Below are 26740 nucleotides of genomic sequence, written 5' to 3' on the forward strand. Positions count from 1 at the left end.
CACTTTCTTGCCAGTTTAAACAGTAACACTGATTCAATTTATTATTAAGAAAGTAAGAATCTTTGCTAGTAGATGTATTCCTCATCAAACTTAGGATCTTGCTTTTTATATTACTTAGACAGTGGGCTGGTTTTCCTTGCTTGTTTTGTTTCCAGTGTCATGAAGGGTATAATAGTGCAGAAATGCTGAAATTTGCCCAAAGCTGATTTTATTTTAAGCACTAATGAAACTTTCTCTATATAAATTTTCAGAAGTTTTTAAACAGAAGTTAATGTTTGAGTATAAATCAGGTGTGAAATGCCTATGAGACTATTTTAGCCATATTATGTTGCTCTGTATTAATGTAACCACTGACTTGTCACTAGAAGGGATGTTCACAATTAATATTTTTCTTTTTAAAAGAGCTAGTTTCTACAATCTCTGTCCTTCAGGATGGAGCATTAGTTCTGCCTACAGCTTACTGCAAATTATACAGTGTTCATAGGTTCGTTTATGCTTGTTATTCAGCTCTCTTCCACTGACAAAATAGCCTGCAGCAGTTCTTGGTTAGATAGAACTAGTTCCACTTTAGGCTCCTCACGTTCTCTTTTATGGCTTTTCCCCTGGTTCACCCTGCACTGCATCCAGGTACTTTTGATAAAACAGTAGATTGATGGTCAGAGAGAAAACAAAGCTGCCGAGAGTTAGGGTGGGCTATGAGAGTGTGTTTCGAGCAGACTTCCGCGTCATATTGGGCAGATGTGGTGGTATAGCACAACATGAGTTTCACCATGTTGTTAAATACCCACTGATTCTGCTTTCTTTCATATTCATAGTGTTATGTGCTGCTTCCTCTGCAAGGACTTTAACAAATACTTGTAAATAATTAATGAAAGTATACCAGAGTTTGAAATATGTGAACAACAAGTCAGAAGGCAAACACCAAAAAGTCGTTCCCAGTAGGCTGAGGTGCATTGGGCTAGCTCAGTGTCTGGCAGAACTGATGCAACTGCAGTGTGGGTTTGGGCAGAAGAGTGTGTAGCATTCAGCAGCAGACCCGAGCATGTCACCTGGTACACACTTCACCAAGCAACAAAACGTGGGTAAGGGGGATAGCAGAGAGAGTTCAACACCCATTTTCTGCCTACTATGCCTATCTGAGATGCCTTTGCCCCAAAACCATGGGGCAGTACCTCCTTCCTCCCCATTAGTTGAGGTGAGGCATTATGGGGACAAGCAAGTAGCACACGGTTAGGTATGAAGGGGCATTTCTTCACCATTGGCTTTTAAACACTCCTTTCTTCATCAAGGCAACAAGGCTGCTGGTCAGGAGAAGAAGTGAACCACTCTCATCTGGGCTATTCAGCATATATTTTTGTAAATGGGATTGATTTGGCAATGATCCATAAAGGGCAAGGAGGGCTGTACTGCTTAATAAGAAATAACTTATTGACAAGGAATAATTCAGCCAGCCCTAACCTCAAAATAGATGTTTGTGGTCAGAAGTTTATAGCCTCAGTGGAAAGGGCTAAGTACAAGTTTAAAGAGCTGAACAGGAGACACCCAGTTTTTAAAAACTTAATATAAATCTTGGCTGCCTTGCCTTATGTTAGTCACATTCCCTGCAGAGGACTTCCATTCAATGTTTGTTTGGTGTTTGTAGATGTTATTTAAAAGCTAATTTTATGATAAAAATATTTTATGTTATGTATAATGAATAGTGGAGATCAAATAAGAATTGGAATTGCAAATTCAAATATTAAGGGTTGATAAATATTGACTTTTAAATAGACCCACTGTAGATTTGGACAAAATGCTTTTTAGTCTAGTATACTGGTTATTTGTAAATTACAACGTACGAAAAAATGTAGAGCATTGTCTAAGCCTGGCTCTTTCTTCACTTTTACAGCCGTTGATTTGATTCATGTTCCTATGATCTGTACAGTGTCATGGAACTAAAACATAAAACTTTCTGGCTCACACTTTATGCACATCAAATGAAAAAAAGAAAAGTGTGGGAGGTACTAAGCTAAAATATAGTGCAATTATGTTAATTGTGTCTTTTCTAAAGGTGAATCCTTAGGTTGGAAACCTCTTAATTATCATCTTTCAAGTAGTTTTTAAATGTCAGCATAGCTATTCTAGGGCTGAACAAGTCACTGAAATACACCTGCACAGCACTAATGACCTCCCTGAACACTTGTTAGCTCCTGGTCAGTTGCTGCCCCTGGTACCCAACACCCTGGATCAGACCCCTTAGGCTATTGACAACCAAAAAAAATTAATGTGGCCCTCTTTCACCCACAGTCCCGTGTACCTGGTGCACAAAGACTAACTTGGGTGTGTGTGTATGTGATCATCCTCAGCCCAGTGTTTTCTGCCCCTGCTGTAAGTGCTGGGAGCTCACAGACTTTGCTCACACCTCTTACCTGTCACCTGTTCAGCCTCCTTTCCAATGAGCAATGCTCTAATGTGGTGAGCCGCCCAAACAAAGACAGCAACAGCAAGAAGTTGCCAGAAGTTGCCCTTATGTAAAATTCATGGTCTGACAGACACCTGATGAGAGCAATGTGTTTTAGCTAGAAAAAGATACTGCACTTTTGCTTTGAGCTAACTAACCTCTGTGAGCCAAGGGTGCAGTGTTAGTTGAGGAGCAGGCATCATCGTCAGCTTTGTTAGGTTTTCTTTTCTGCATCTCTGCAGGCTCCATTCTGTAAGTCATTGCATAGTATTTTCTTTTCCCTTTCCGTCTCAGAGCAGACGACTATTTCCTTGAAACTTGCAACATCAGTTAATTGTTAACTGTTGAAAAAAAAAATCATATTCATCCCTTAATATGTTCTTTCAGCTGATGCCTTCGTGCTGAGGAGGCTGTGTAGCTGCTGATAAGACCTAATTTGTGAAGGGCTTTTTAGTGGTCTGACAGGTTCATACGTGGTGCTGTTTGTTCAGCAGGCAAGGATGAGTGTTTGCTGGAATGCCTCTACAGAGGCTGTGAAATGTGTGCACAGAGGCTGGGGCTGGTGATCCAGAGGGAGAGGGCAGGAGCTTCTAGTGCCTGCCAAGCGGTCGGTCCGTTGTTGTGTTCTGACTGTGGCATTTGTAGTTGATTTCCATCTTTTCTCTTTCAGAGCCTAATGAGCGGTGTGGGGGCCCTGTGCTTGGTGATATCCCATCTCAAGATGCTGCTAATACAGTAGCTAATTATTCCTAGCTGAAGAAGTCTAACAGAAGAAAAAAGGATCTGGGGAAAAGCAATGGCTGCTGGTAAATATCCCAGGGCTGCAAAGGTCATAAGAAAATAGCTGGGAAGAGCTGATTTCAGGTGTGACCGGGACGGGAGAAGCAAAAATATGTGATCACATCTTGTGTCTGATGTTTCAGTATCAGAAAGGTACCATCCCTTAACTTCCCCATCGAAGGAAGATCCATACCTGGGCTCACTCTATTTTGACCATATTCATTATATTTCTCTTTTGGTTCTAGAACAGAACTTGGTATTTCCTATAGTGAATGGATTTTGTTTGATCTCTTTTTAGTTAGGGGATAAAGAATTCTTAAATCTTTTACAAAATAAAAAATTGCATCTTATGAAAAACAGGTCTTTCCTTGGGGCGTGCTTGGTTCTCACAGGTTTCAGGCAAGTTCCACAACTATTTATGTATCATTAAGTTATATCAGAGTGTAGCAGGGCAATTCATTCAGGTTGGGAGAGGTCTCATAAGATTTCCAATCCAACCTCTGGTTTAATGCAGGGCCAGAGATAGGGTCAGACCAGATGTTCAGGGCTTTATCAAGTTGAGTCTTGAAAGGTCCATCCGACTGCACAGCCTGTTCCACTGTTTGACTATCATCATGGTGAAATAGTTCTCCCTTTTTCTTGTACCATTTTATGTCTGTTGAATGTTTCCAATGTCTTAATGCTCTATTATACAATACCAAGAACTATTATCAATGATCTAAAGGTGAATCATAATTAAGAAACAAAACAAACCCAAAATGAAGAGTGGTTATGATGCCTCATTTTCACTGAAAGTTTCGGTTAAAAATTGTGGTGCATTGGCTTTTCTACTTACAGCATGTTTATTTTCTTGCAGCAGCTGATGGTTTGGGGAGTATAGCTATAGATACCACACAGCTTAACATGTCAGTCACTGATCCCACGGCTTGGGCTACAGCTATGAATAATCTGGGGATGGTTCCAGTGGGGCTAGCAGGACAACAGCTTGTGACAGGTAAGATTTTTCTTTTTTTAAAAACATCTCTTGCACCAGTCATGAATTCTTTGTGTCCTTTTAAAAATATATGGAATGTTTTCTGAGGATATTATATTTTTATGTTCTGAAAACATCACCTATGATTAATATTGCATACTGTGTATTAGTCTCTTCTTGTAGTAGGTATATAATCCATATTATATTTTAACCTTGTGAAAAACTAAAACTCTAGGGGGAAATTGAACAGCTAAACCATCAATCCTTATGCTGGGTCAAGACAGGAGGCAAGTCTTGTAAAAGGAGCATGTGCTTTTGTTTCTCTGTTCAGGCAGGATGTCTTGAGGTTCTGCCAAGGAATACCCTGGGCTGAAAACTCTTGACTGGAGATTTTGGAGTTATGTTAATTGGGCATAAAATCGTGAAGCCTGTCCAGTTCATATGCTCAGTTGGTATTAGTGAAGTGAAGCTTTCTTGTCAGGTGTGTGCTTATTTACTTTCTGACTGGTTCCATAAATTGAATGCCAAGAGGTTGTTCTTATTAGATTTTGTCATTTCACTTCCAAAACATAGTTTGGGAGAGCATTGGAAGGGATCACTTATTCTAACACCCACAAAAACAGTATTTTGAAACCAGCAATATTTTACAGACAAGACTGGACCTAACAGTCCAGCAGACCTCGTCGTCAACAGTAAAGGCCGAATTAGTTGGAAGTATCAAAACTTCTTTGCTCCTGTGGTGTAGAGAAGAATTATTTATATATGGGTGGGTGCCCTGTAGACACAAGCCACTTGCTTGGCATATGACAGATTCTGTCTGGAGGCTGCACTGCCACTTCAGCTTAAGAAGAGCTGTGTAATATCTGTATCAGAGCAGCATCCTGTCACGTCCGTGCCTGTCCACATAGACATGGATGCAGTGAGCCAGGTCATGATGTAAATCACTCTGCTTGCCTCACCAGGGATGCCTGATGCTTAATTTTGTCCAAATATGCCCCCTTCTGACACTGGGAACTGAGTGGAGCTGTGCCAGTTCACAGCTGATGGTCTGGCTCCAAATTACCTGTTTTACAGACTGATACACTAAGCTGCAAGAAAGCTGATTTATAATGAATCAGTCTCAAGCAGAGAGTTGGGCTGGTGGAGGCTGTGAACTGATTGGTGATCTCTGGCTTTAGCCCCATGTTCCTGATTAAAAGAAACAAGCAGAGGCATCCACTCCTTGAGATCCAATGCTCTTCATTGCTTCTGTCAATGACCTGGATGCAGGAGCTGAGTCCACACTAAGTTTACTGATGATACTAAATAAAGAGAAGATGTTGATTCTCTTGTGGGTAGATCGGCCTAATAAGGAGTCTGGATAGATTACAGGGCTGGCAGTCACCAACTGTATGATGTTTAATCAGGACAAATGCCAGATTCTGCACCTGGGACTATGTAATCCTGGGTGTATGAGTGGACTGGGAGAGAATAGGCTGGAATGCAGCCCTGCAGAAAGAATCTGGTGGGTTTTGTTGATGGGAAGCTCAGTATCAGTCAATAATGTGTCCTGGTGTTCAAAATGGACAACCTGGGTTGCATTAGGCACATTGTAACTAACCAGTCAAAAGCAGTGTTTATCCTACTTTACTCAGCTATGGTGCAGCCTCACCCTGAGAGCTGCGTGTGGTAAGAGTCATATGAAAAATATGGAAGCGTATTCAGGGGAAGGCAACAAAGATGATGAAAGGAACTAGAGGGGCAAGGCTTGTGAGGAGCAGCTCTGGATACTAGGTTTGTTCAGCTTAGAGAAGAGGAGGCTGAGGAGTTGCTGTCTACAGCTTCCTGATGAAGGTGAATACAGAGGGTGATGCTGATCTCTTCTCTCTGGTGCCCAGTGATAGGATGTGAGGGAATGACTTAAAGCTGCATCACGGAATGTTCAGATTTGTTATTAGAAAAAAATTCATCTCTGTGAGGGTGGTCAAGCACTGGAACAAGCTACTCAGGGAAGTGGTCATGGCCTGTTGTTGGACAACACTCTTGGACACACGCTTAACTTGTACCATGCGAAGTTAGGAGCTCAACTTGATGATCATTGTGAGTCCCTTCAAACTCAGAACATTTAATGATTCTATCTGCTGATGGGGAAACAACTTTTTCCTTTATCCAGTGGGGATTTGCCTGCAGGTGTTGTGCTCGACTTGAACGCGATTACCTCCAACCTGAAAACAATCACATGTCAAAATCAGCTTCTGCTTCTTTTTTTTTTATAAGCATCTTGGTTGCATATGCTGTGGAGGTTTGCCTGCCTTTTTGTCTTGCTCTATTCTGTCTCTTCAGTTTTGGTGTAAATTTTGTCCTCAGATGTGCTGGGCAATCCCTACAAGGCAGCCTCATCTCAGGTGCAATGCTTTTGCCCACAAGGGAGGATCTCCAGGATTTTATACCATTGGCAGCCCCCTGCTGTAATTTCCGTAATTATGTGTATCACGTATTGTAAAGATCTTGTACAAGTCAGTTCATATTTGTTCAGCATTTTCGATGTAGGAAGGGTGCCATAAGTAATAAATATTAATTACTGAACTGCTGCCTGATTTCTCTACAGGTGCAGAAAAACTTCTTTTCTTTCCTTTTGTTATTCTTTGTTTGAGACTCCTTTGTATTTTCAAGGTAAATAGGTGCTTTGACGCTTCATTATATTTCCATCAGATTCATAAGTTTTTGACACATTTTCTTTATGGCAAATCCATAATAGCAAAACTTCAGTTTGCCATGGAAGTACTTACAGATTTATTTGCTCTAATATATTTACTGTATCTGTGTTCAGTGAGGGTTTGCATCATTATATTCAAACAAACATCTAACTAGTCCCTAGCTATTTCTGGCTTTTTTTGTTTTTTTGCTGTTAATCCTAGTAATGAACTCAGCTTTGTCAGCAGTCACATCCTGCTTTTGCTACTGTCATCTCTTACATTTCTCTGAGATGACGATGACACAGCCATGTCACAGTGCTAACTATTTTTCCATCTTTAAAATTTTATGTTATTCTTTTTTGTATTTTTTCCCCAGCCTTGTTGATAGCTAGGAAAGCAGTGAGTACTTTAGATTAATCTTGGAGAGATTATGATCTTTAATGGATATCTTTACATAACCTGCCATAGTCTGAAATGTGGTGTATTGTATTCACCTGTGTCCTGACATATCTCTTGGTCCTCTGGTCTGTCAGCGCTCCAAGGACTTATGCATTCATGGACTTTCCTTCCCCAAACTGACCAGTTCCTGATTGCTATGCAAGGCATTTTTGTTCTCATAAGTGTAGAATCCGTATGAACTACTAAGTGTTTTTAGAGGTTTCTCATGACCTTTTTTTCCCAGCAGTTCTTGACTTAGCTGCTGTGTAACACGCTGGGATGCCTGCCTTGTAACAGTTATGCTCCCCAGTTTGCAATCTGTGAAGCTCTTGTCTAGCTCGAGAGTTTGTTAAAATGACAACTAAAGCTTCCGCAACATCTGGCCAATACTCTTCTCACAGCCTGGGATGACGGCTGTCTGATCTTGGTAACTAATCAATTTTAAGCACTGCTAACCTTTTAGTACCAGTTTAGGTGATATCTGCACTCCATTTAATTCCTTATCTCCCAGTGCTGTAAAATTGGATTTTTGATCTGGGCAAATGTCAGAACCTTTCATTTGTAAAGATGGACTCCTGTTAATAGTTATATAATATCTCTCGTGTGTCTACATATATTTTGCTTACACTTACTGTTATGCAGAAAGCTTATTTTTTTCCATATATTGGGCTGCTCTGTTACATATACGCTACTATATGCATTTATACATTATATATACATAATTCATACAATAAACTGTAGTTTAATAATACATTAGTTAAAGTGTTAAAGATTGATGTGGAATAGTTATGGCTGAAAAGTATTTTCAGTGTAAATTTTCCCTCTCAGCAGGTTGTAATTTCTTTAAAAATTTTACCTTTTAGGCTCAGTTTTCTCATGGTTGCTTTTAGCCCAGAGGAAAAAAAGATTTGGAAAAGTTGGAGGAAATCTGTTAAACTGCTTTTGAATTATCCAGGCCTTAAAATTGCCGTTTTCTATGCTTTGGGACTTTGAGAAAAATGGTCAGGTGAGAGGGGAAGGTTAGTTTGTAGTTCATGTTTTTGAGAACTAAATCCTCTTTTATCACTCAGCAACTCTGATTCAAGCACATCTTTCAAGTACATTCAAGTCTGCTGTTTTGTTAGATTTTAGGACTAGAAGAAATACTCGGTGACCTAAGCCAACTGAGAATGTTTTATTTTGCTTTTGCACTGGTACTTTTTAAAGGCAATTTTGATATTCTTGAATTTAATGTTCTTGTGCTTTCATTTGTTTCAGCAAATGCCATCAGGTCACCTGCTTTCTAAAGGAAGATATTCTGCCTAGAAAATTATTTACTTCTCTGGTTCAGTTCAGTTCTCCTTTCACTAATTAACCAGCGCTCTGAGAAACATGAAGCAATTTTGAGTTGCTTTCCTCCAGATGACCTAAACATTTGTGAGTCAAAAATGGTGTATGTCAAAAAGTTCCCCGGTACAAATGAACCTAAAGTGTGGAACACAAGTGGTAATTCATTTAGCCTTTATGTTAAGCTCATGCCCTGTGACGCATATTTGTGCTCTTACGGAGTAAAATAACAAACCACAAGGGCAGACATCCAAGATGAAAGTTACAGGTCTGCGTGGAAGTCAAGGGTATGTCTGGAAACTGATGCCTTCTGCTTATTTACAGAATAATTTTTAAGGCACATTGTTCCATAGGAGTCTGGCCAATACACCTCAGCCTCAAGATATTAAAATTTTCAGTGATAACCAGTCTTTTTTTTTTTTTCCTGGAGTTAGTCTTTGACCACTTGTACAAAATCCTAGTGAAATCAGAGACTAGGAACCTTTGAAGCCTAACATCTTGCTTACCAAAAGATACAGAAAAGAGCACCATTTTTGTGGCTTCAGGCATGTATTTTTTGGACACTTGAGGTTGTGAAATATTAGACACTTACATCAACCTTTCTGTTTTTCCATTTGTCTCTGCTTTCCCCATACACTTGTCTTTTGACCTGATTTCAGTGGAACACAGGAGCTGTCAGTTCCAATCAGGTCACCTCACTCAGGATTGTGCTTTTGACAGTGTTGGGTATCAGATACTTCATAGGGAGAGATCCACAAGGCAAATCAGTGCTAAAGTGCTGCTCTCTCCGATGCACTCTCCTCTTGATCATTAGTAGTTCCCCAAACTAGAAGGTATCTATCCAAATCAAGTCATAATTCAGGAAAACTTCATTTTTGGAAGAAATACCTGCTGCAGTAAGTAGTTACAATCCTGAAATGGCGACCCCAGACATACTTTTTGATAACAGAAAGATTTGTGAAATTTTCGTCTAGAGACTCCTAAATCTCAACACACAAGGTTAAACGTCCTGCCCAGAATTTTATTAGCTCAAGGCCTATAAGTGTTTGGAGTTGTAATATTCAGACTCTCTTTTTCTTCAGAATGCAGATTGTAACTAAAGGCAATCACTATATTCAGATTCCAGGCACGCTTTATTAATTATTGTTCACTGCAAGTCATCATATGCTGACTAAATTGTAAACATATCCCTCACTGTTCTGGTTATGTACCATTTTTGTAACATTAATGAAGAAAAATCAAGTAGAAAATCAAGATATATTTGATTATATTCAGCAGCTCCCCGAAGAAAGACTGTACAGTGCTGAAGACTTTAAGAAGTCAGCTGGCCAGAGGAATCTGCCAACTCTCATGTGTATACCTCTTCTTCTGTGGCCTCTCCATTACTGAAGGCTTGGAGCCACTGGTAGCCGTCTGGCAGTCTCATTTCACTCTACCCACGCTAATTTACCTATTAAAGCTTCCTTTTTCTACACTCCATTGCTTAGCCACTGATCCAATGTGCTGATGAGTCCATAACTCGAATCATCCAAGAGAGTGGCTAATAAAACACAGGTTCCTTTTCTGTAATTAATACTTAACTCCTGCTAATTCATTAGATCCTATCCACAAAAATTTTAAAGTGAGTCACTTATATTATGAGATGAAAATAGTCACTTTTTCGAGGAAAAAATGCTTGAGCATCTTTAATTTGTGACTGAATTTTAGTGTGCTCCAGATGTAAACTTTGGTGAACACAGGCAGCTGCCTGAGGCATTTCACGCACTCAGGTTCCCCTGCCTGTGAAATCTTCAGACCACAAGAGCTGAAGAGTTCAGCAACCCCATGGCACAGTAGTATTCAGTGTCTTTACCCCTGTTCTGCATGCTGCACTGGCTTGACATCTGGCAGTAAAAAAAGGTGTCAAAAGTCTTAATAAAATCCACATTTTTCCATAGGTTTTTCAACCCCATCAAGCTTACAAGTTATCTTCAGAAGGCATCTTTTCAACTTTTATGGTTTCCCAACCTGTTTTGTGCATTGTGTTTTGTTAACAAGTTGGCCTATGAAACAAAAGAAAGGTAGTAAGGTATGCGCTGAAAAAAATTTTTTTTCTTAATTTTATTTTAGTTCCTTTCTATCTTATTTTATCATCTTCAATATGGAAGCATTTTAGTCAAGAGGAAAAGATATACCATTCAAATTATCTGAATGACCAATCAGAATAATTACAGTTGTATGAAACCTACTCTGAAGGATTAGTATTGCACTTATACCCAGATAAAACTACGTATTTATATTACCAAGACACAGGAGAACAGCAAGGGTGAAAGCGAATAGGTACTGTGGGAGTCCCAGTATGCAGAGCGACTGGGAACATCTCTGAAGTATTATATACTAGTGTAACAAGTAGGTTTTTTTCACTGACCTGAAAAGCACCTGCAGAGTTAATCACACTTTCTATCATGTGAGTGTTACTCAAGGAGACTTCACACCAGGGGACATTAAAGTGCTAGGAACAAACACAGTCAGTTTACAACAGAAAAAGGAGAGAAAGATTTGATGGCCAGAGGAAATGTGGCAGAAACTCTGAGAGCCTTTTGACACGCTATCAGGGTTAAGTGTGCCTCTTAGGTCATTCAAGTGCCTCTTCTATATTAGACCTTAATTGAGGCCAGGGATGAAGATAATGATTAAAATCTGCTCGGTGCTTGAAGATAAATGGTACCTTTTTACGTGGTATGAAGGGCTGAATGTCCCAAATAAACAAGATTTAGAGGTGAGCAGGGCCACATAGAGGGTCGTGCTAAGTGCAAAGCTTGTGTTGTGTGTGGAGTGGAGGGTTTTTTAGGAACATAGTATCTCTTTCTGCTGTTGTACTTCTATCCAAGCCAGTTAACAGTTTAGGAAAACAGACTGATTACTATTTGGCATACTCTTCTTAATAGTCTCAAAATACTGGAGTAAATTTATGATGCAAGCCATATTGTTTGGATGTTTTGGCATTTTGTTTGGTTTTCTATTTTTTTTAAATTCCTGACTGTTAGTAATTATACCACCAACAATCTGTTTGGCATGTTCTTATTTGATGTTACAGTAAAGTAACATAAGGAAATATTTTATTTTTGCAGAAGTTTTCCACATCTTTTATCTTGCTTTGGAAAGCCTCCATTCCCATTATTTTCCATGTGTTTGTTTATTCTAGACAAGAAAGCCCATGTGTTAGTACGAGCATCCCACTGCATAAAGTAAGCCAAGAGGCTGTTGGGAACCATTTGCTACTGACTATTTACTTCTGTTGGAGTACAGCTTTGTCTGCAGAACTTTCTCCTCCAAGGATCCCAGGTTCCTTGGCCAACACGGGGAGTCCAGTGTAACCTGGGTGACATACAGTTTGCTGATGGAAAAATTGAGTTATTGTGGATGGAAGTCAATAGAAAGAGCAGATTGACAATTTTAACTAATCAAAGGCAATGTATGAATACCGGGTCAAGTATTTTCAGGGGTGAAAAAGGCTCATTAATGGCAGACTGCTCAAAGGTGAGTAGCTGACCACAGTCGTGGTGTCTAGATGGCAAAGGGAAGGAGATGCTACCTGAAGCCCTTAGGCCAAAGCTGTTTACAGGTTCTGTAAATGGTCCACAGGGGATGGACAAAGCAGTCCCAAGAGGACTGTCAGCTCAGTCCATACAGAGTGTTCTCAGGAGGGCGCAGATGTCACCGCCTGGGGCAGTCCCAGTGCAAAACTTCTCGGGAGTGGAAGACTTGAATATGAATGAATCCCCAGGCAGCTACCCCAAATCAAGGCTATAAAATCCTTTGTTCTTTGCTGCATGGGTTAGGTTGATGCTTAGAGCTTGGGCTCTGGAGAGGAAGCGTGAGAAGCTTAATTTCTACGTTTTACCTTGAGAAGGACATAAGCATGATTTTCTTTCCTTTCTGCCACCTGTGCTTCAAATGCCCTTTGCTTATTGCAAAAAGTCTCAAAAAGTGCATGAAGATGCACATTCAGTTCAAGGCAGGAGTCTGTCTGTGAAATATGAGCAGAACCAATCAGTGTGGAAAAATGTCTTTTGGTGATCTGCGCTGAACAAGAAAGTGGAGTTTCAGTTAGCCTAATCCCTGGGCATGGGAGTGAGTTTGTAACAGAATACTTCATTAATGTTGACTTCAGTCAGATAAACAATGGATTTGCCACACCTTCCCATGTTCTGGTGGTGACAAATGATGTGCGTGACAGCAGCTCTGAGTAATGTCTCTGTAATGGGAAGCAGCTGGTCACTGGAGTAGTTCTGTTAGTGAACGTGGAGGTGAAAGGTAATTAAACTTGATACATACAATATGCTCTAATATGCTGTGGTGTAGATTTAGATTGTATTCTGCCCAAATATAAAAGATATTCTGTTACTGTAGCTTCAGAAATTCAGTAGGTCTGTTCATGAAAAAGAACAGCTTTATCTGTCTTTCCTGGTTTTGCACATTTCTTATTCCAATTTTTCTTTTTCTAAAAAATTATTTTCTTGGCACTAGCAGATTTTCTTTTATAAGTAATCTCCTCCTCCTGACCACAATGCCTACATTATTTAGTAATTATTTGTTATTTCCATTCAGGAAAGGCTTAGAGATACAGAGCTCTAGTAAGTTAAACAATGCCTAAACACTTAAGAGTCAATCCTGACCCAAATTGCATATGGTCTGTTTTCTTTCACTTAGATAAACCAAGTAGGTAAGGGACTGCATGGAAACAATGGGATAATACTGATTGGCATGAAAAGCAGCAGTGATTATGAAGCTGCCAGTCTATTCTGTAGGTTTTTTATAGATATCTTGTCACAGCAGTAATATGGCACTAAGTGAAAAAGCAGTTTAATTCTTTTTATCTGATATTCTGAGTCAGGCACTGAAGAACAGGAAAACTATTGTGCACATTAGAAATAGGCAGACAATTCCTACCTTCTCTTCCTCTTTGACTATGCTGCTGTGATATTTAGAGAGGGATTTGGAAAATGGAAGGGAGAGAGCTTTGGTAGCATTTAGAGAAGACAGTACCATGGGAGAAGATGCAGATGTGCTTAATGTCACCTTTTCATAAAGATCTAGTAGCACAAGCTGCGTTTCAGAAAAGACATGTCCAGACTACAGTGAAGGGAGAGGGCAAGTTTATGTTTCTCCAACACTTTTTCTTCTTTCTGACCCAATTGTATTTCAAGTGGTTCATTTCCCTAGCAATAAATGTGGAATATTATAACTGACTGCAGTGTTAAAGTTTTACCCTATTTTTAGCTGCATCTGTCAAATCTATTTAACCCTTCAATTGGAAATCTTCTGTTTCAGGTCTTGATCTATACTTGGACTTGCATGACTGAGATCTTTCCAAGAAAAGTCATTGAAACTTTCTTTTCTGGCACCTTTTGATAACAATTTTGGCACTTTAATTATGCATGCTTAATTGAAGCATTTTTGAGACATTGCAGAATGTCCTAAACTTTATCTGCTGTAATAGGCAGTACCATAAATTAATTAAATATTCATTAAAAACTAGCAATAAATTCACCAAGACAAGAGGACAAGAAAGAGAAAAGTGACTAGATTTTGTTGGTTTTTAATTCATGCTAAATGTGTTTAAACCCAATTACGTAATAATTTACGTAATAAATGTCACAGCATCCTTTTCTTTCTTCAGTGTGTTTTCAATACTTCTGTAACCTCATAGGACTTAGAGAAAGGCCATGGGTTGTGGACAGAGAGAGCTCAGAAGCTGCACCTGGATTCCAGGACTGTGTGCAGGTAGCAGGGAATGGGAGGAATCTGCAGCTGAGAAGCTGAGTAGCTGATTTAATGAGCTGCTTATTACAAATATTGTGGATCCCTTTATGTTATTAGCCAGAATTTAGTATATGAAAAAAAATCAAGTACAAGTTTGTTCTTGCTATTCACCAGCCTCTGTAAAGCAAGATTACTCTTCCAGTTTTTCCTACATATGTTTAACTTTAGCTTTGTGTCCTTTTGTTCTGGTCTGTCTAGTTACCTCAAGTAGATAATCAAGCTTGATTTTATAATAAACCATAGCTGGCTCAGGCTTGTCATGACTGATTTGTAAACTCCCAAGACTAAAGACTTTCAACCTCAAGACTAAGATCATTTCTGGCTGCAATTCAGGGTGTTAATTCTGAACTTTAAAATCTAAATGTGGTTTGGAACATGTGTCCCGTGTTTTCCCTTCAAAAAGAGAAAACTGACCATGTTTCTGTTGTTTTTTGTTGGTGGTGTTTGAGTGGAATTTAAGCTGGAATTAAGATAAAACAAACCCAAACCATCCAATTCTGCAGAAGCAGGCTTGCACGTAACCATCATTACAAAAGTTGAAGGCAAGGGGGCTATTGTATATGAATGGAAGTTACTAGTGGAGGGCCTTCAAAGCAAACATCTCCATCAAGGATCCGAGCACATACTTCCCTATCACTTCAGCACCAGCTGATGGGGTGGCAAAATGTAAAGGTGCCATGCTAAGGAAACAGATGATAGCTAATGACTCATATACATCATTTGGTGTCCCTTCGGGACTGCCTCTCTTCCAGTGGTTTACTTCAGCAACTGAGCTCATTGGAGACATGAGAGCTAACCATCCTTCCAAATATTCATCCAGGGATTTGAGGCCCTGGGTTCTCAGTGGAGGGCTTTTTTACCGCAGCTCCTTTAACAGACAGTTGTGTTCATACCTCCCTGCTTCCTCGTTCCCCTCATCTCTGTTTTTCCATCAACAAAGCAGCATCATAGATTTGAATGCAATCTCTGTAATGCTACAGATGCCTGCTAATGGGTGTGAAGGTCTCAGCTTCCTCAAGTAGTAATAGACGGATTCCATTATTCTAAGCATCATGTAACAAACATTATCATGCATCTGCATGCTCTAGCCATTCTTCCTGTAATTCTCCCTAATGGTAATAGGCATCAGGTTGTGGATCTAGTGGCATTTTTTCAGAGTTTTCTTGTTAGAATTCAAAGACAGTTTGGGTTCTTAGATATTTCCTAGGTTGTTTGCCTTATTCTTGTTCAATTGTTTCACATTTTCCAATGCGGAATCGCATCTGGCCTCTGCAGGCCGTGTTGCGTGAGAGTTGCATCTCGCTAGACTTGATTACATGACCTATTATTTGTTGTGCTTCCAAGATTTGTTTCATCTATAGCCTTGAGGTACTCTGTTTAATGCCTCATCCACATATGTATATAGTAAGCATGAACTTAAGATGTCTTCCAGGGGAATTTTTTTTTCCTCACCATGTTTTTATGATCAAAAGATGACAATCTGTCATAGTTTTGTTTTAAAGTTGTGTTATAGATTGAAAATATCAGGAAAGTCCACATTACTTCAAGGCTGCATAAAAATAGTTTACAGGTTTGCAAGTTCTTCCCGCTCTGCAAACTAATTTTGGAATTTAAAGGGTAACAAACCTATTCTTCACTCTGGCATCAGTACAAGACACTAGTAAGATGTTGTTGGGCAAATACTGTTGTTGGAGCCTCGATTACCCCTCCTGGAGTTTCAGAGATGAACATAGAGAAGAGAGTGATCCCAGGGTGAGGTGGAGAGAGCCCCTCCATCAATAATATAGACCAGAATAGGACCCAGTTTCCCTATTCCATTTGCAGAGGTTTGCAGTGCCAGCAGGAATAAGAGGTTGTAATTTTATTTCCCCTTGTGTTAGTAAAGTAAAGGAAAATGAATCTGACCATAAAAGACCAGGCTTCACCTGTCTTTTAGATTAGAAAACCTGGGAAACAAGCAAACAAAAAAAGTATTTTCCATCACATATAATTAACGCCTTCATTTAAAGCCCAGGTCCACTCACAGCCTGTGCTGCCCTGACCTCAGAGACTGTGCCAATAACAAATCAACCTTTGTGAGTGCAAAGATGAGAAGAGAGAGGCGTGGGCACAGTAGACTCCTCCAACACAGATCTGCTCACAGAGTGAGGATACAAGTGGTGCGCATTTCTAGGAGCAGGCACTACCCCTGTGTGCCTTTTGCATGAAGCAAGATTTGTGGGTGAAACTTATATTTCTTCTTAGACCAACTCATGTAGCTAGAAAAATATGCACCAGCCCTCTGATTGTCTGAGGCAACCAGGAGACTAAAATTTTAATTATAGCAGACAGTAAAAAGGTGAATTCAAAGGAAAGAGCAGTTTTTGCAGTACACTATAATTTTCCCCCCTTTATTAATCCTTTTATCTGCCATAGCCTTACCTATCTATTCCTTTACAGAATAATCACAGTGTCACCACTTCGCTTTTAATATTCCGTTTGTTTTACAGGTGCCAACCAGCTTTTTTGTCTATCTGGCTTAACATATCTAATTAAATTCAAAGGATGTTCTCCCTACTCATACTTCACTTGGAAGTTCACTGCTTCTCTGACCTGAACATGGACTTCTCCTTTTTTTCCTGACTATACTGACCCATAAACCATGTCCTGATTTTGCTTTTAGACCATTAAAGCTACAGCAATACAGTTACAAATATGTGACATTATCCTTAAAACAGCCCCCCAAATCCAGACCAACAGGATAATGGTCAGTTTATGGCTGTAAGGAAAAGAACCCTTGTGTAAGAGGCATAGCCATCTTCTAAGGGCAAAGCAACAGTTTGAGCTAGTTTTTATACACAGAAGACTTCTTTATTTCTTTATTCTTGCTCTGTGCCTCTTAGCCATTAATCTCTCTTATGGAAACTTGTCAAACACTTCTGGAAATTGAAACAAATATGCTACTTTCATACTTATTTTTTCTTATCATTTATAACCACAATGTCTAAAAAAAAGCCCTGGCCTCTCTTCCCATGCTCCATATCTTCTAAATCCCTTTCACCTCATTCAAAATGGACTATTTCAGTCTGACACATTTTTCATCTTGTCCCTTTTGCAACAGTTTTCTAGTCAATGGCTTTTGTGAAATTTTCATGTGATGAAGCTCTTCAATGTTTTAACATGTCTGAAAATCTCATCGTTGTCAGTAAATGTCTTGGCTGTTGCCTGTATGCAGAACTGCTCAAGATTATAACAGCATCTTTTCTAATGTGGCCTAACCAAAACAAGACTGTTCTAAGCTGCTTCTCTAGTTCACAGTAATTTTTCTATCAAGTTTGAGTTTGAGATTTAATTCTTTTTTGTTGGTGGTGTTTAAAAAGGTACTGCAGTAATTTCCCAGTTGTTTCTTCATAGCAAGGAAGTACATGGTTCTGCCTCCCTGTTACTGGATGCACAACAGGAGTGACAAAGAAAGGCCTGTGATGACAGTAGGTTTCTGCCATAGCTTTTGAAAAGAGATAAAAATCTCCTTCAGGGGATGCAGAAACTGCTGCAGGTGGGACAAATCACTCTACAAAATCTTCACCTTTTCCAGCTTTTCCATATGAGGAGGTTAAAGTCTCCACTCTGAGATGCTGTGGTTAGATGTTTCTGTGTGGGTGATATGAATCTTTCTGAATCTATAGTGAGGGCCCAGATTGGTGTTATCTTCATTTCATCTGAAAGTGATTTCTACAATAAAGCTGCTGCTTTTTTTTCTAGAGGAACAAAGAAATCCCTCACAAAAAACCCTCATCATTCCCCGATATTAGGTTAGACCAAGATGAAAGTAGATTTTTGCTTCAGAACTAGAATTGAATTACAGAAAGGGTTCCTGGATTGTGTCATCTCTGAGTTGTCATGTTGTTGCTAAACAGGGGAAGACAGAGAGAAAAATTCAATTTTCCTGGGATCAGCCTTGCTTTGTAGAGTATAGATTATATCAGCCTTTGAATTAGGAATGTTGCTGTGGCATGCATGCCCTTGCAAGCCGTTGTGTTCATGGGAAACTGCAGAAACTGTACTGAGAAACAGACAGAGGTGGGCAGAGGATGGGTGAGGTTCCTCTCTCCCAAGGACTCGTGCTGGACCTGTGTGACAAAGCCAGAGGGAACAGATACAGGCGTGTAGGAAAAAGCTGAGCTACCAAACCCAGGCCACAGTGGCTGCTGAGAAGTTGTCAGGGTGGCCCACGAGTTCACTTCGAAGGGCTGTTGTGAGAGACAGACCTGCACTTGTCTGTGCAGCTTGTAGGTAGCAACTTTCAGGTTCTGAAGCCAATATTTTGTATATTTTGTTAATTAAAAAGTTGCAAATGATTGCACATTACATGTTGGCAGTGTTGTAGAATGAATGTTTTGTGAGCACGGATAAGCTGTTAGATGTACACTCTGATGCCACTTCTCCACTAATTACCTTTACAATTTAGAGCTGTGTGTAAGGCAGAAGAGCCTACTGTGCTGATATTCACTGACAGAAAAAGTTTTCAAATCACCTCACCAGCCAGATGTTCTAAACAAGGATTTGACAGTTGGTCCATAAATCAAGTCAAGCATTTCATCATTGTTCTCTTAGGTGCCTCTTGCGTTTAAGCCTGTTTAGCTAAACACATACATTTACTTAAGATGAACTGTAAAAATAACATCTGGAGACCTTTTCTCTGAGAGAAAATGCCAAAGGGTCTTACAGAAGGATCAAGCACATTTTATAAACCGTGGCAGGGATTTTGGAATTCAAGCTGAATAAATGTGCTTTCAGCTTTTGAGGGGATCAAGGGCCAGTATTATTTAAATGTTCTTTTTACTTTCATGGCACTCTGCAGGGAATGTGCTCTCACCAAAGCGTTCTTACATTTCTTATTCCATAATGAGTTTCTGTTTTCATCCTTGCCACCTGGGACCCTGGCACAGTCCTGCTAGTAGCAGTGGAGTCACACTGGTAGAACTGGATGCAAAGTGCTCCAAAATATTTATTTTGGAGTATTCTGCTTTGCAGTAGATTGCCATCAAAGGAGAATGTCAAAGAAGAAGTTTTTGGGTGGTTTAGCTTTTTATCTTTACTTGTATCAGTCATCTCTTTTTCATCCCTTTTTTGTTTCTTTTTAAGATCTATGAGATTCTTTCTCTCCTGAAGAGTCCTTTTTTATTTCCCCTACCTTTTTTTTCTTAGAAAATCATTCTAATAAGTTGTGGTTTGCTGACCTTCAGAATCAGTGTTACTATGCATTTTAGCTTTGCTGAGTATCACTTTGGTCACTTTGCTTTTTCATATTCAGTTCACAACATGACAGAGAATTCTGCTGAAATTTAACAAGCCCTAGGGAAAAACATTCAGTCAAGTGAAGTAAGATTTATAAAGTGGCAGATAAAGTGGGAAGAGTTTTCCATTACTTCTGCCACACTGGGTGTTTTTTTGACGGATGGGCTGTATCTCATCTGTGATTTGGAATGACGTCAATTCATATTTGGAGGGATATCATGGCCATGACTGTTCATGATAACATAAGACCTATAATCTGGAAATGTTGGAAAAGGTGGGTGCAAAATTAATACACATGAATTCCTGGCCTGGTACCATAGTTATTTTGTTATTTAGTTCTCAGGAACACAACTTGTTTCATAATGTGAGACTGGCATTTAATCTGAGAAACCTGACTGTTTTGAGAATTATACAAGGCAGCATGGAGCTATTTAAGTGACAACAAAACATAAAGATGCTGGCCATAATTCTATCTGAAGTAGTATACCTTTCTGTGAAGCTCAGACAAGTATGTTCTTGGTTTAAATATCTGGAACTACAGTACATAGTGTGAAACATAAATCCTCTCAGTGCTGGAACACAGAGACCAAAGGAGCCAGTTGGAAACCTCTCTGAACACCAAATTTATCGGCTGAGTTAAAAGTCCTTATGCTAGGCTCAGAAGGGACCTTTTTTAGCCTCGTCCTTCTGTCCCATTTCAGCAGTGCAAGTAAGCTATAAAGCTGCCTAAAATGTCAAAGGCCAAAAATTCACTGGCGTGGCAAAGGTGGTTCAGAGCTGGCATTACGCAGAGCAGAGCACAGGGCACATGGCCCATTAGGAGCCTTTGTTAAGTACCACAGCCCCACAAAACTCAAAACTGTCCTGCAGCCACTTCAGCACCAAGCAAAGGACAAAGCAGTCACTGGCAGTCCCAGGTGCTAAAAGCCTCTTTTCTAAGCTCCCCTGAATACAGCTGAGAACATAACCCACAGAGCTAATCAGTTCAGCTGGTGTGAGAAAAACCCAAGCAAATCTACTGACTCAGCCAGCCAAACCCCATGGGCCAAATCCAGATTTTAAGCCATCCACCCCATGTCAACCAAACTGTTGGCATGGCCAGTCACTATCCCTTCTCTCCTCCTCCACCACTATCTCCCTATATGCTTTTTCTTGTGCCCATTTTAGAACAGGGAGAACTGAGCCTCTTCTGATGGAGAGGAGGGCAATGGAGAGTAGGTGGTATCATCAGCTCTGACGTGTTCTCTCTTTGGCCCTGGAGCATATGCAAAAAGCTGCCATCATCTGCCTGGCCCTCACCTACTGCTTGAAAAGCTGTTTTCTGCCTCCCTGGTAAAACTGGTGTTAGGTGCAGAGCTAAACAGCTGTTTCAGAGTGGGCTAGATACATCCTAGTCAGTATGTATCCTGCTGTAGTCTGAAAAGTTGGTTTCTCTTCAAAACTTCGGCAGAGTGGAGATGTTTCAAATGAAAGGGTCAGCAAGTGAACAAAGCCAAACTTTCAGGACTTTGCAAACCTCTCCTAGGACTGGCATGAAAGATATTTTTTCCCATAAATGAGAAGAGAGACGGGAATAGCAGGACTTGGGGAAAATTCTGCTTGCTGGCATTGTTGTTTTCTATGTTCTGTTGTTGGAAAAAATCACAGGCAGAACATATGAGGCAAGACCCAATTAGCTGCTCGAGACCTGACAGGCTTTTAGGCTGCTCAGACAATCTTCTGATTTAACCACTATGATCTTAGCAAGTGTCACAAGGTTAGATTTGCCCTCACCAGCTAGGCTGGAAACCTTGCAGGCTGAAGGCAAAGAAAGTAGAAGGCAACTTTAGGTTTCAAGTTATAAAAAGCTGAAAAAAATAATTTCAAATGGTAACAATAGCTGAGATCTTTCTGCTTTAACTCTTTCCTGGTTTGCTGAGTAGGGGCACAAACATAATCCAGTACATTCATGGAAGATGTAATGCTTTGTGATTTCAGCTGTTAAAGCCAAAAACAGACCTATTTTTCAGACTATGAGTGAATATAATTTTATTCAAAGGCATAATTTGACTGAATTTTTGGGTAGAGTTTAAAGAGAATGGCAAATGTTACTGCTCCAATGCAAAGGCTTTTCAATTCTGAAATATTACAACCTCCTTCAGAAGTCTGGAGGGGCTGCAGCTGCTGAGACACAACATCAGGTTTTTTTAAATAATGAAATAAAAAAAAACAAGGACTTTTCTCTGGCTCCATTTGTGCAGCAGTTGAATTGTTCAGACTAAAATTTTCCAGAGTATTTCTGCCTCAGGCAGATATTCGATGTGTAAAATTTCAGTCCAAACTGTTAATGATTGGCAAAGCTAAAAGCAACTGACAACAGGATGTTGTAATAGGAAGTGTCAGACAATTTTAATAATAGATGACCCTGCCTCCTGTTCTATCACTTTGAACACTTTTGTTGTCTAAGGTGTATGATGTATTTCTCTGTGTGGTTTTGTCTGCATTTCTTTCTTTCTTTATATTTTAATTCTGATAAGATCTTCATTCTGTTAAATTTTACATAACATGTAGCTCCATGGGAGTAATTCTTGTTGCAATTAGGGAGTGTTTCCACCTACCTGTTCTTCATTTATAACCTCTTTAGTTATTTCACTAAATGCTTCTCAGTTTTGTATCATGTAACAGAGTCCACAGTACCTGTCCACCTCCCTCCTCTTTAAATTCATGAGCTTTGTAATGCTCCTACACAACAGCCTCTTCTCCCCAGTGAGCAATCCAAGGCTTTTCAGCCGTGGTTCCTCTAAGCTCCTTTATAATGTTCCTGATGATACTCATTGTCCTGTTTTTGCTGTGCTTTTATATTCCTAGGAGAGGATGGAGTGAGTAATACGGAGCATGATATGTCAGGTGAGAGTCTGGGTTTTCTAAGAGGCTTGCAGTAATTTTCCCATTCCTTTTTCTCTTATCCCTTATCCAGGCTAACCTTTAATTGGCTTCCCTGACCCCTTCAAGGCACAGTGCCACACTGCCAGGTCTTTACTGCACAAGCCATTCAGCCTGTCCTCTTCAAAGAGACACTTTTGGGGTTTGTTAGCACTGACATCCTTGTGCCCTCCTGTTTTCCTTGTCTCTGGTTCCTCTAAAATGCCTTTTATATATAAATAGGTTTTTTTCAGGCAATTAGTTCTGTGTCTATTGGATGTTTTGCTGTAACATTACTCTCTCTCTTTTCAATACAATTATTAGTATTACCTCCAATCACACCACTCATCTCAGATGGAAAATGTTTGTTTAGTTCCTGTTCTTGAATTTCCATTTCTTTGGGCAGCTTCTGACCTGTATCAATCATGACAGGACCCCCCTTAATGCCTGCACAGTTTCTTTGACAGCCTCTCAGGAAAGACTTTAGCAAAGATTTTTTTCAGTCTTAAATAATTACACACTATTCATTGAGCATTGTTCAATTATGCTGCATTTATTGTACACAGGATTTCAAATACAACTACACCTTTATCCCCCACACATTTGCACGCTGCAAGTGCCTTTATGCTATTTTTATATTACCTCACTACTAGAGATTGTAGTTGTACACCTTGTAAAACAAGGCTTAACAAAGCCTGTGAAGGAGGTTTGGGTTGGGTTTTCTTTTTCATATTTGAAAATATATGCCAAAGATATATTAAGAACAGTAGTATCATATATCCTTGAACTGACAACCAACACTCTGCCAGTTTTCATCTTGGAATTTATTTTATAGTTGACATACAAACTCCTGGGGAAAAAAATATTTCTAATAAAGCTATTGACAGAACCCTAGCTGTTGAAATGTCTATGGTGAAGCAAAAGAATCATCTTAATGTGGGTAACATATTGTAGCTCACAATTGTTACAAAGAAATGCATTTTCACTAAAAATGGGGTAAAGAATAATTATAATTTGAAAGAAAGTCTGCGTGACATAATTCAGCTTTAATTTGTAAAAGAATAGATACTTCTTGAAACAATGAATGTATCTTCTGCTCTTGGTGTTTGTAAACCTTGCTTGAGAGCACTGTTAAAAAGAGTCACATGTAGAGTGTTCTGATGGTAAATTGTAAATACCAAGAAGGCCAATTTCATTTCTGAATGGTGGGGTTGATTGTGTGTGTGTGAAATTGCTATGCAGTTAGTTCACTGCTCTGCATTATTAGCAGCTGAACCTTTGGTGCAGGCTGCCAGAAATTACAGATGAACTTTTCTAGCAGCAAGAATTTTAAGTTACAAGTTTTGCACACAACCACTAATATAATTTAAATTAAAATGTGTTGTGCACAGGAGATATAAAACCTGGATTCTTCCTTAATTGGAATAAAAGCTGAGCTAATTCTGTGCACACTTTGTCTCACTCTGCTTCCTCTAGTATGCTGTTCATTTATAAAACCTCCTGATTTCTTTTCAGACAAGGTTTTTCCCTGTTAAACTAAGTAATGAAATATGACATTGTAAGAATGTTGTCAAGATTGCTACTTTCTAAGGTGAAATTTAGCCCTTTTTTTTTACCCACTATAAAGACAGCCAAGAGCAATGCCAGTATTTTAAGCTATTTTGGAGGTACAGAGATGTAAGTGTTCTTGGAGAGATTCCTTCTTCCTCCTGTAAGCATTTCTCATCTTTTTAGTCCCTTTTTTTGGTGAAGAACAAGCTGAGAGGTTTGTATCTGTTAGGAAATAAAAGTTATGTCATAATAAATTCCTTGACAAAACAAGAGCTTTATACAAATGTTTCAAGTTTGGTTTGGTTTTGGTTTTTTTTCTGGTTGATTTGGAAGTTTCTTATTTACTCATTTTTACATATTTTCTAGAAGACTCCAGGCAATGCTGTGATTGAGCTAAGCTAATGGCTGGCCACAGAGCCCCAGGTGTTTTATATTTGGCCTGGTGTTCTCCACATGCTCAGCTCTGGTTTATTATTAGTTGAGGCATCCATTTCCCCTTGCTGTGAGAGACTGGAGAGATGGAAGGAGTCACTGAGGGCCAGAAGCATTAACCCAGTTCTGTGCACTGCCCTGCACATGTCCCAGAGTATCTTAAAAGGACCTCAGGATGATTGAACCCATCCCAGCTGGCTGCCCCTGGGCTATTTGCCAAAAGCAAGGTTTATTAGTCTGCACCATTCCATTGATAATGGCTCCGGTACTGAGGCCCCAGGGAGGGAGGCTACAGAGCAGCTGGCTACTCTGGCATCTCTAGCTGCTGCTGACCTTCCTTGTACTAGATATGCCCAGATGGTGGAAAGAAGTGTTTTCTGCTCTGTGGGATATAGAGAAGAAATGGAGATGAGATGAAAAATGTATTCATAATGTTGTAATTATTGTACTTGTGCTGGAAAACTTTATGGTTGTGACCCAGATGTCAAAACATGCAGAAATTTCTGTCTGACTATGCTAAAAGGCTGAGGTAACTGCTTTCAGACATATGGACTACCCTTATTTACCTTAGCATGATGCACATTCTCCTGACACTGTTTTAATGTCAAGCCTCTTCTAAACTGCTCAATGAGATAATTACTGTACTCAAATAGCATGAAGAGGAATTGTTTCATTATGAAGTTAGGGATGTCCCATTTGGGATTTCTCTACCAGCCATGGAGAGTACTCCAGTTACCACCACTGATGACCATTTGGCCATTGAGTCTGGCTGCCTGGAACAGGCACTTCAGAGAGCTGAGAGGGCCCTTGTGCTTATATCATCAAGATCTACAAACAATCCATTGAATTCATAGATGGAAGGGGAAGTTGAAACGTTATCTGGAATTGCAATGAATGCATCAAAAAATTTTCAAACCCTGTGAAGTTTGAGAAGTGGGGAGGTGGTGAAAGGAATCCTTCACTAACTAAGAGATGTTTCAAAAACTGTAATTCTAAATATTTTTAGCTAAAGCACAATACTACATTCATGAACTTACAAGCTGCAGCTCAAGCAATGTTAACCTGTGGAAGCTTATAGTGTTTATTTATTTAATATTTTCCACTCTTTTATTTGTGTTTGAGAACACAGGTGAAATCCCAGGTTTAACAATGGAAAAGATAAAAAAACCCTCTCCTGTTTAATAAGCAACATACTCCATTTTTGTCTAGCAGATTTCATTACCTTCCCTTCTGGCAGGTCTCTAGCTAAAAACTGACGGTGTTGCAAATCATCCAAAACTGAGGGTGTTGTGGATTATCCAAAGCTGGAGAAGAGAAGATTGACTGAGAATTGTGACTAAATTCCATGGTCTTTTTTGCCCTTCCTCCTCCTTTGAATGAGGAAGGAATAGCACTCTGGACAGTACTTTCTGTTCTCTTGGTTTATACATCTTTCATCCCATCCTCCTCAATGCAAAATGCTTGTTCTCTAAGATGTTCATTGTGTCTGATTTTGCATCCTTTGCAATCTCTGTCTGTGTGCAAGCTCTCTTGTCACCACAGATCACTCTCTGCCCCCCACATGGCTTCCCAGTCCTGAGGCCAGACCCAGCTCTGGCCCCTGTGGACTCACAAATCCTTCTGGTTTGGATGGAGTCATGCTCCCCATGGCCTGAGTTGGCCCTTAGCTAAGGTACCTGCTTATGTGAGGTAAAAGAATGTACAGTAAGATAGCTGCTTATGTAAAGCTAAATGGTTTCTCAGGTTCCTGAAGAGATGTAGTCACCAATACTCTGTATTTGCAGTGAGAGCTAAGCATATAGGCGTGTTTTCAGGTTGCTGAGGTGCTAGATGGCTTTTATAGCAAAAATCTGGCCAAAATAGCTTCGTCATAGTGCATTGGAGTTTAATTAACATAGCGTGTCTTTCTACAGACACTCAGGAGCGTTACTTGCTGCTCTCATCTCTGGATTCTTTTCAGATCAGGTTTTATGTAGCATAGTATTCTCACGATAGGATTCTTGGTTAAATCTTAACCAATAAACAGTTTATTAATTCACCAAGTACCACTCTATTACTTACTCAACAGTTAGTTAATCAAATTCAAATCCAGCATGTATTCTGGTCAGGCACAGAGCATTCAAGTATTGTCCTACAAGTTGC

The 26740-nt window shown here is 39.7% G+C and overlaps 1 protein-coding gene across 11 annotated transcripts in view; it reads left to right on the forward strand.

Annotated features, from left to right (window-relative positions):
• Positions 1 to 26740, forward strand: part of ENOX1 (ecto-NOX disulfide-thiol exchanger 1) — a 359555-nt gene that overhangs the window by 220728 nt on the left and 112087 nt on the right. For all 11 annotated transcript variants that reach the window (XM_039567955.1, XM_039567962.1, XM_039567926.1 and 8 more), the window contains 2 exons: positions 3111 to 3246; positions 4077 to 4214. In XM_039567955.1, the coding sequence (XP_039423889.1) occupies positions 3237 to 3246; positions 4077 to 4214 (148 nt within the window). In that variant the 5' untranslated portion in view covers positions 3111 to 3236. The remainder of the gene's footprint in view (positions 1 to 3110; positions 3247 to 4076; positions 4215 to 26740) is intronic.

Source organism: Corvus cornix, chromosome 1 (genome assembly GCF_000738735.6).
Source record: "Corvus cornix cornix isolate S_Up_H32 chromosome 1, ASM73873v5, whole genome shotgun sequence".
NCBI classification, from domain to species: domain Eukaryota; kingdom Metazoa; phylum Chordata; class Aves; order Passeriformes; family Corvidae; genus Corvus; species Corvus cornix.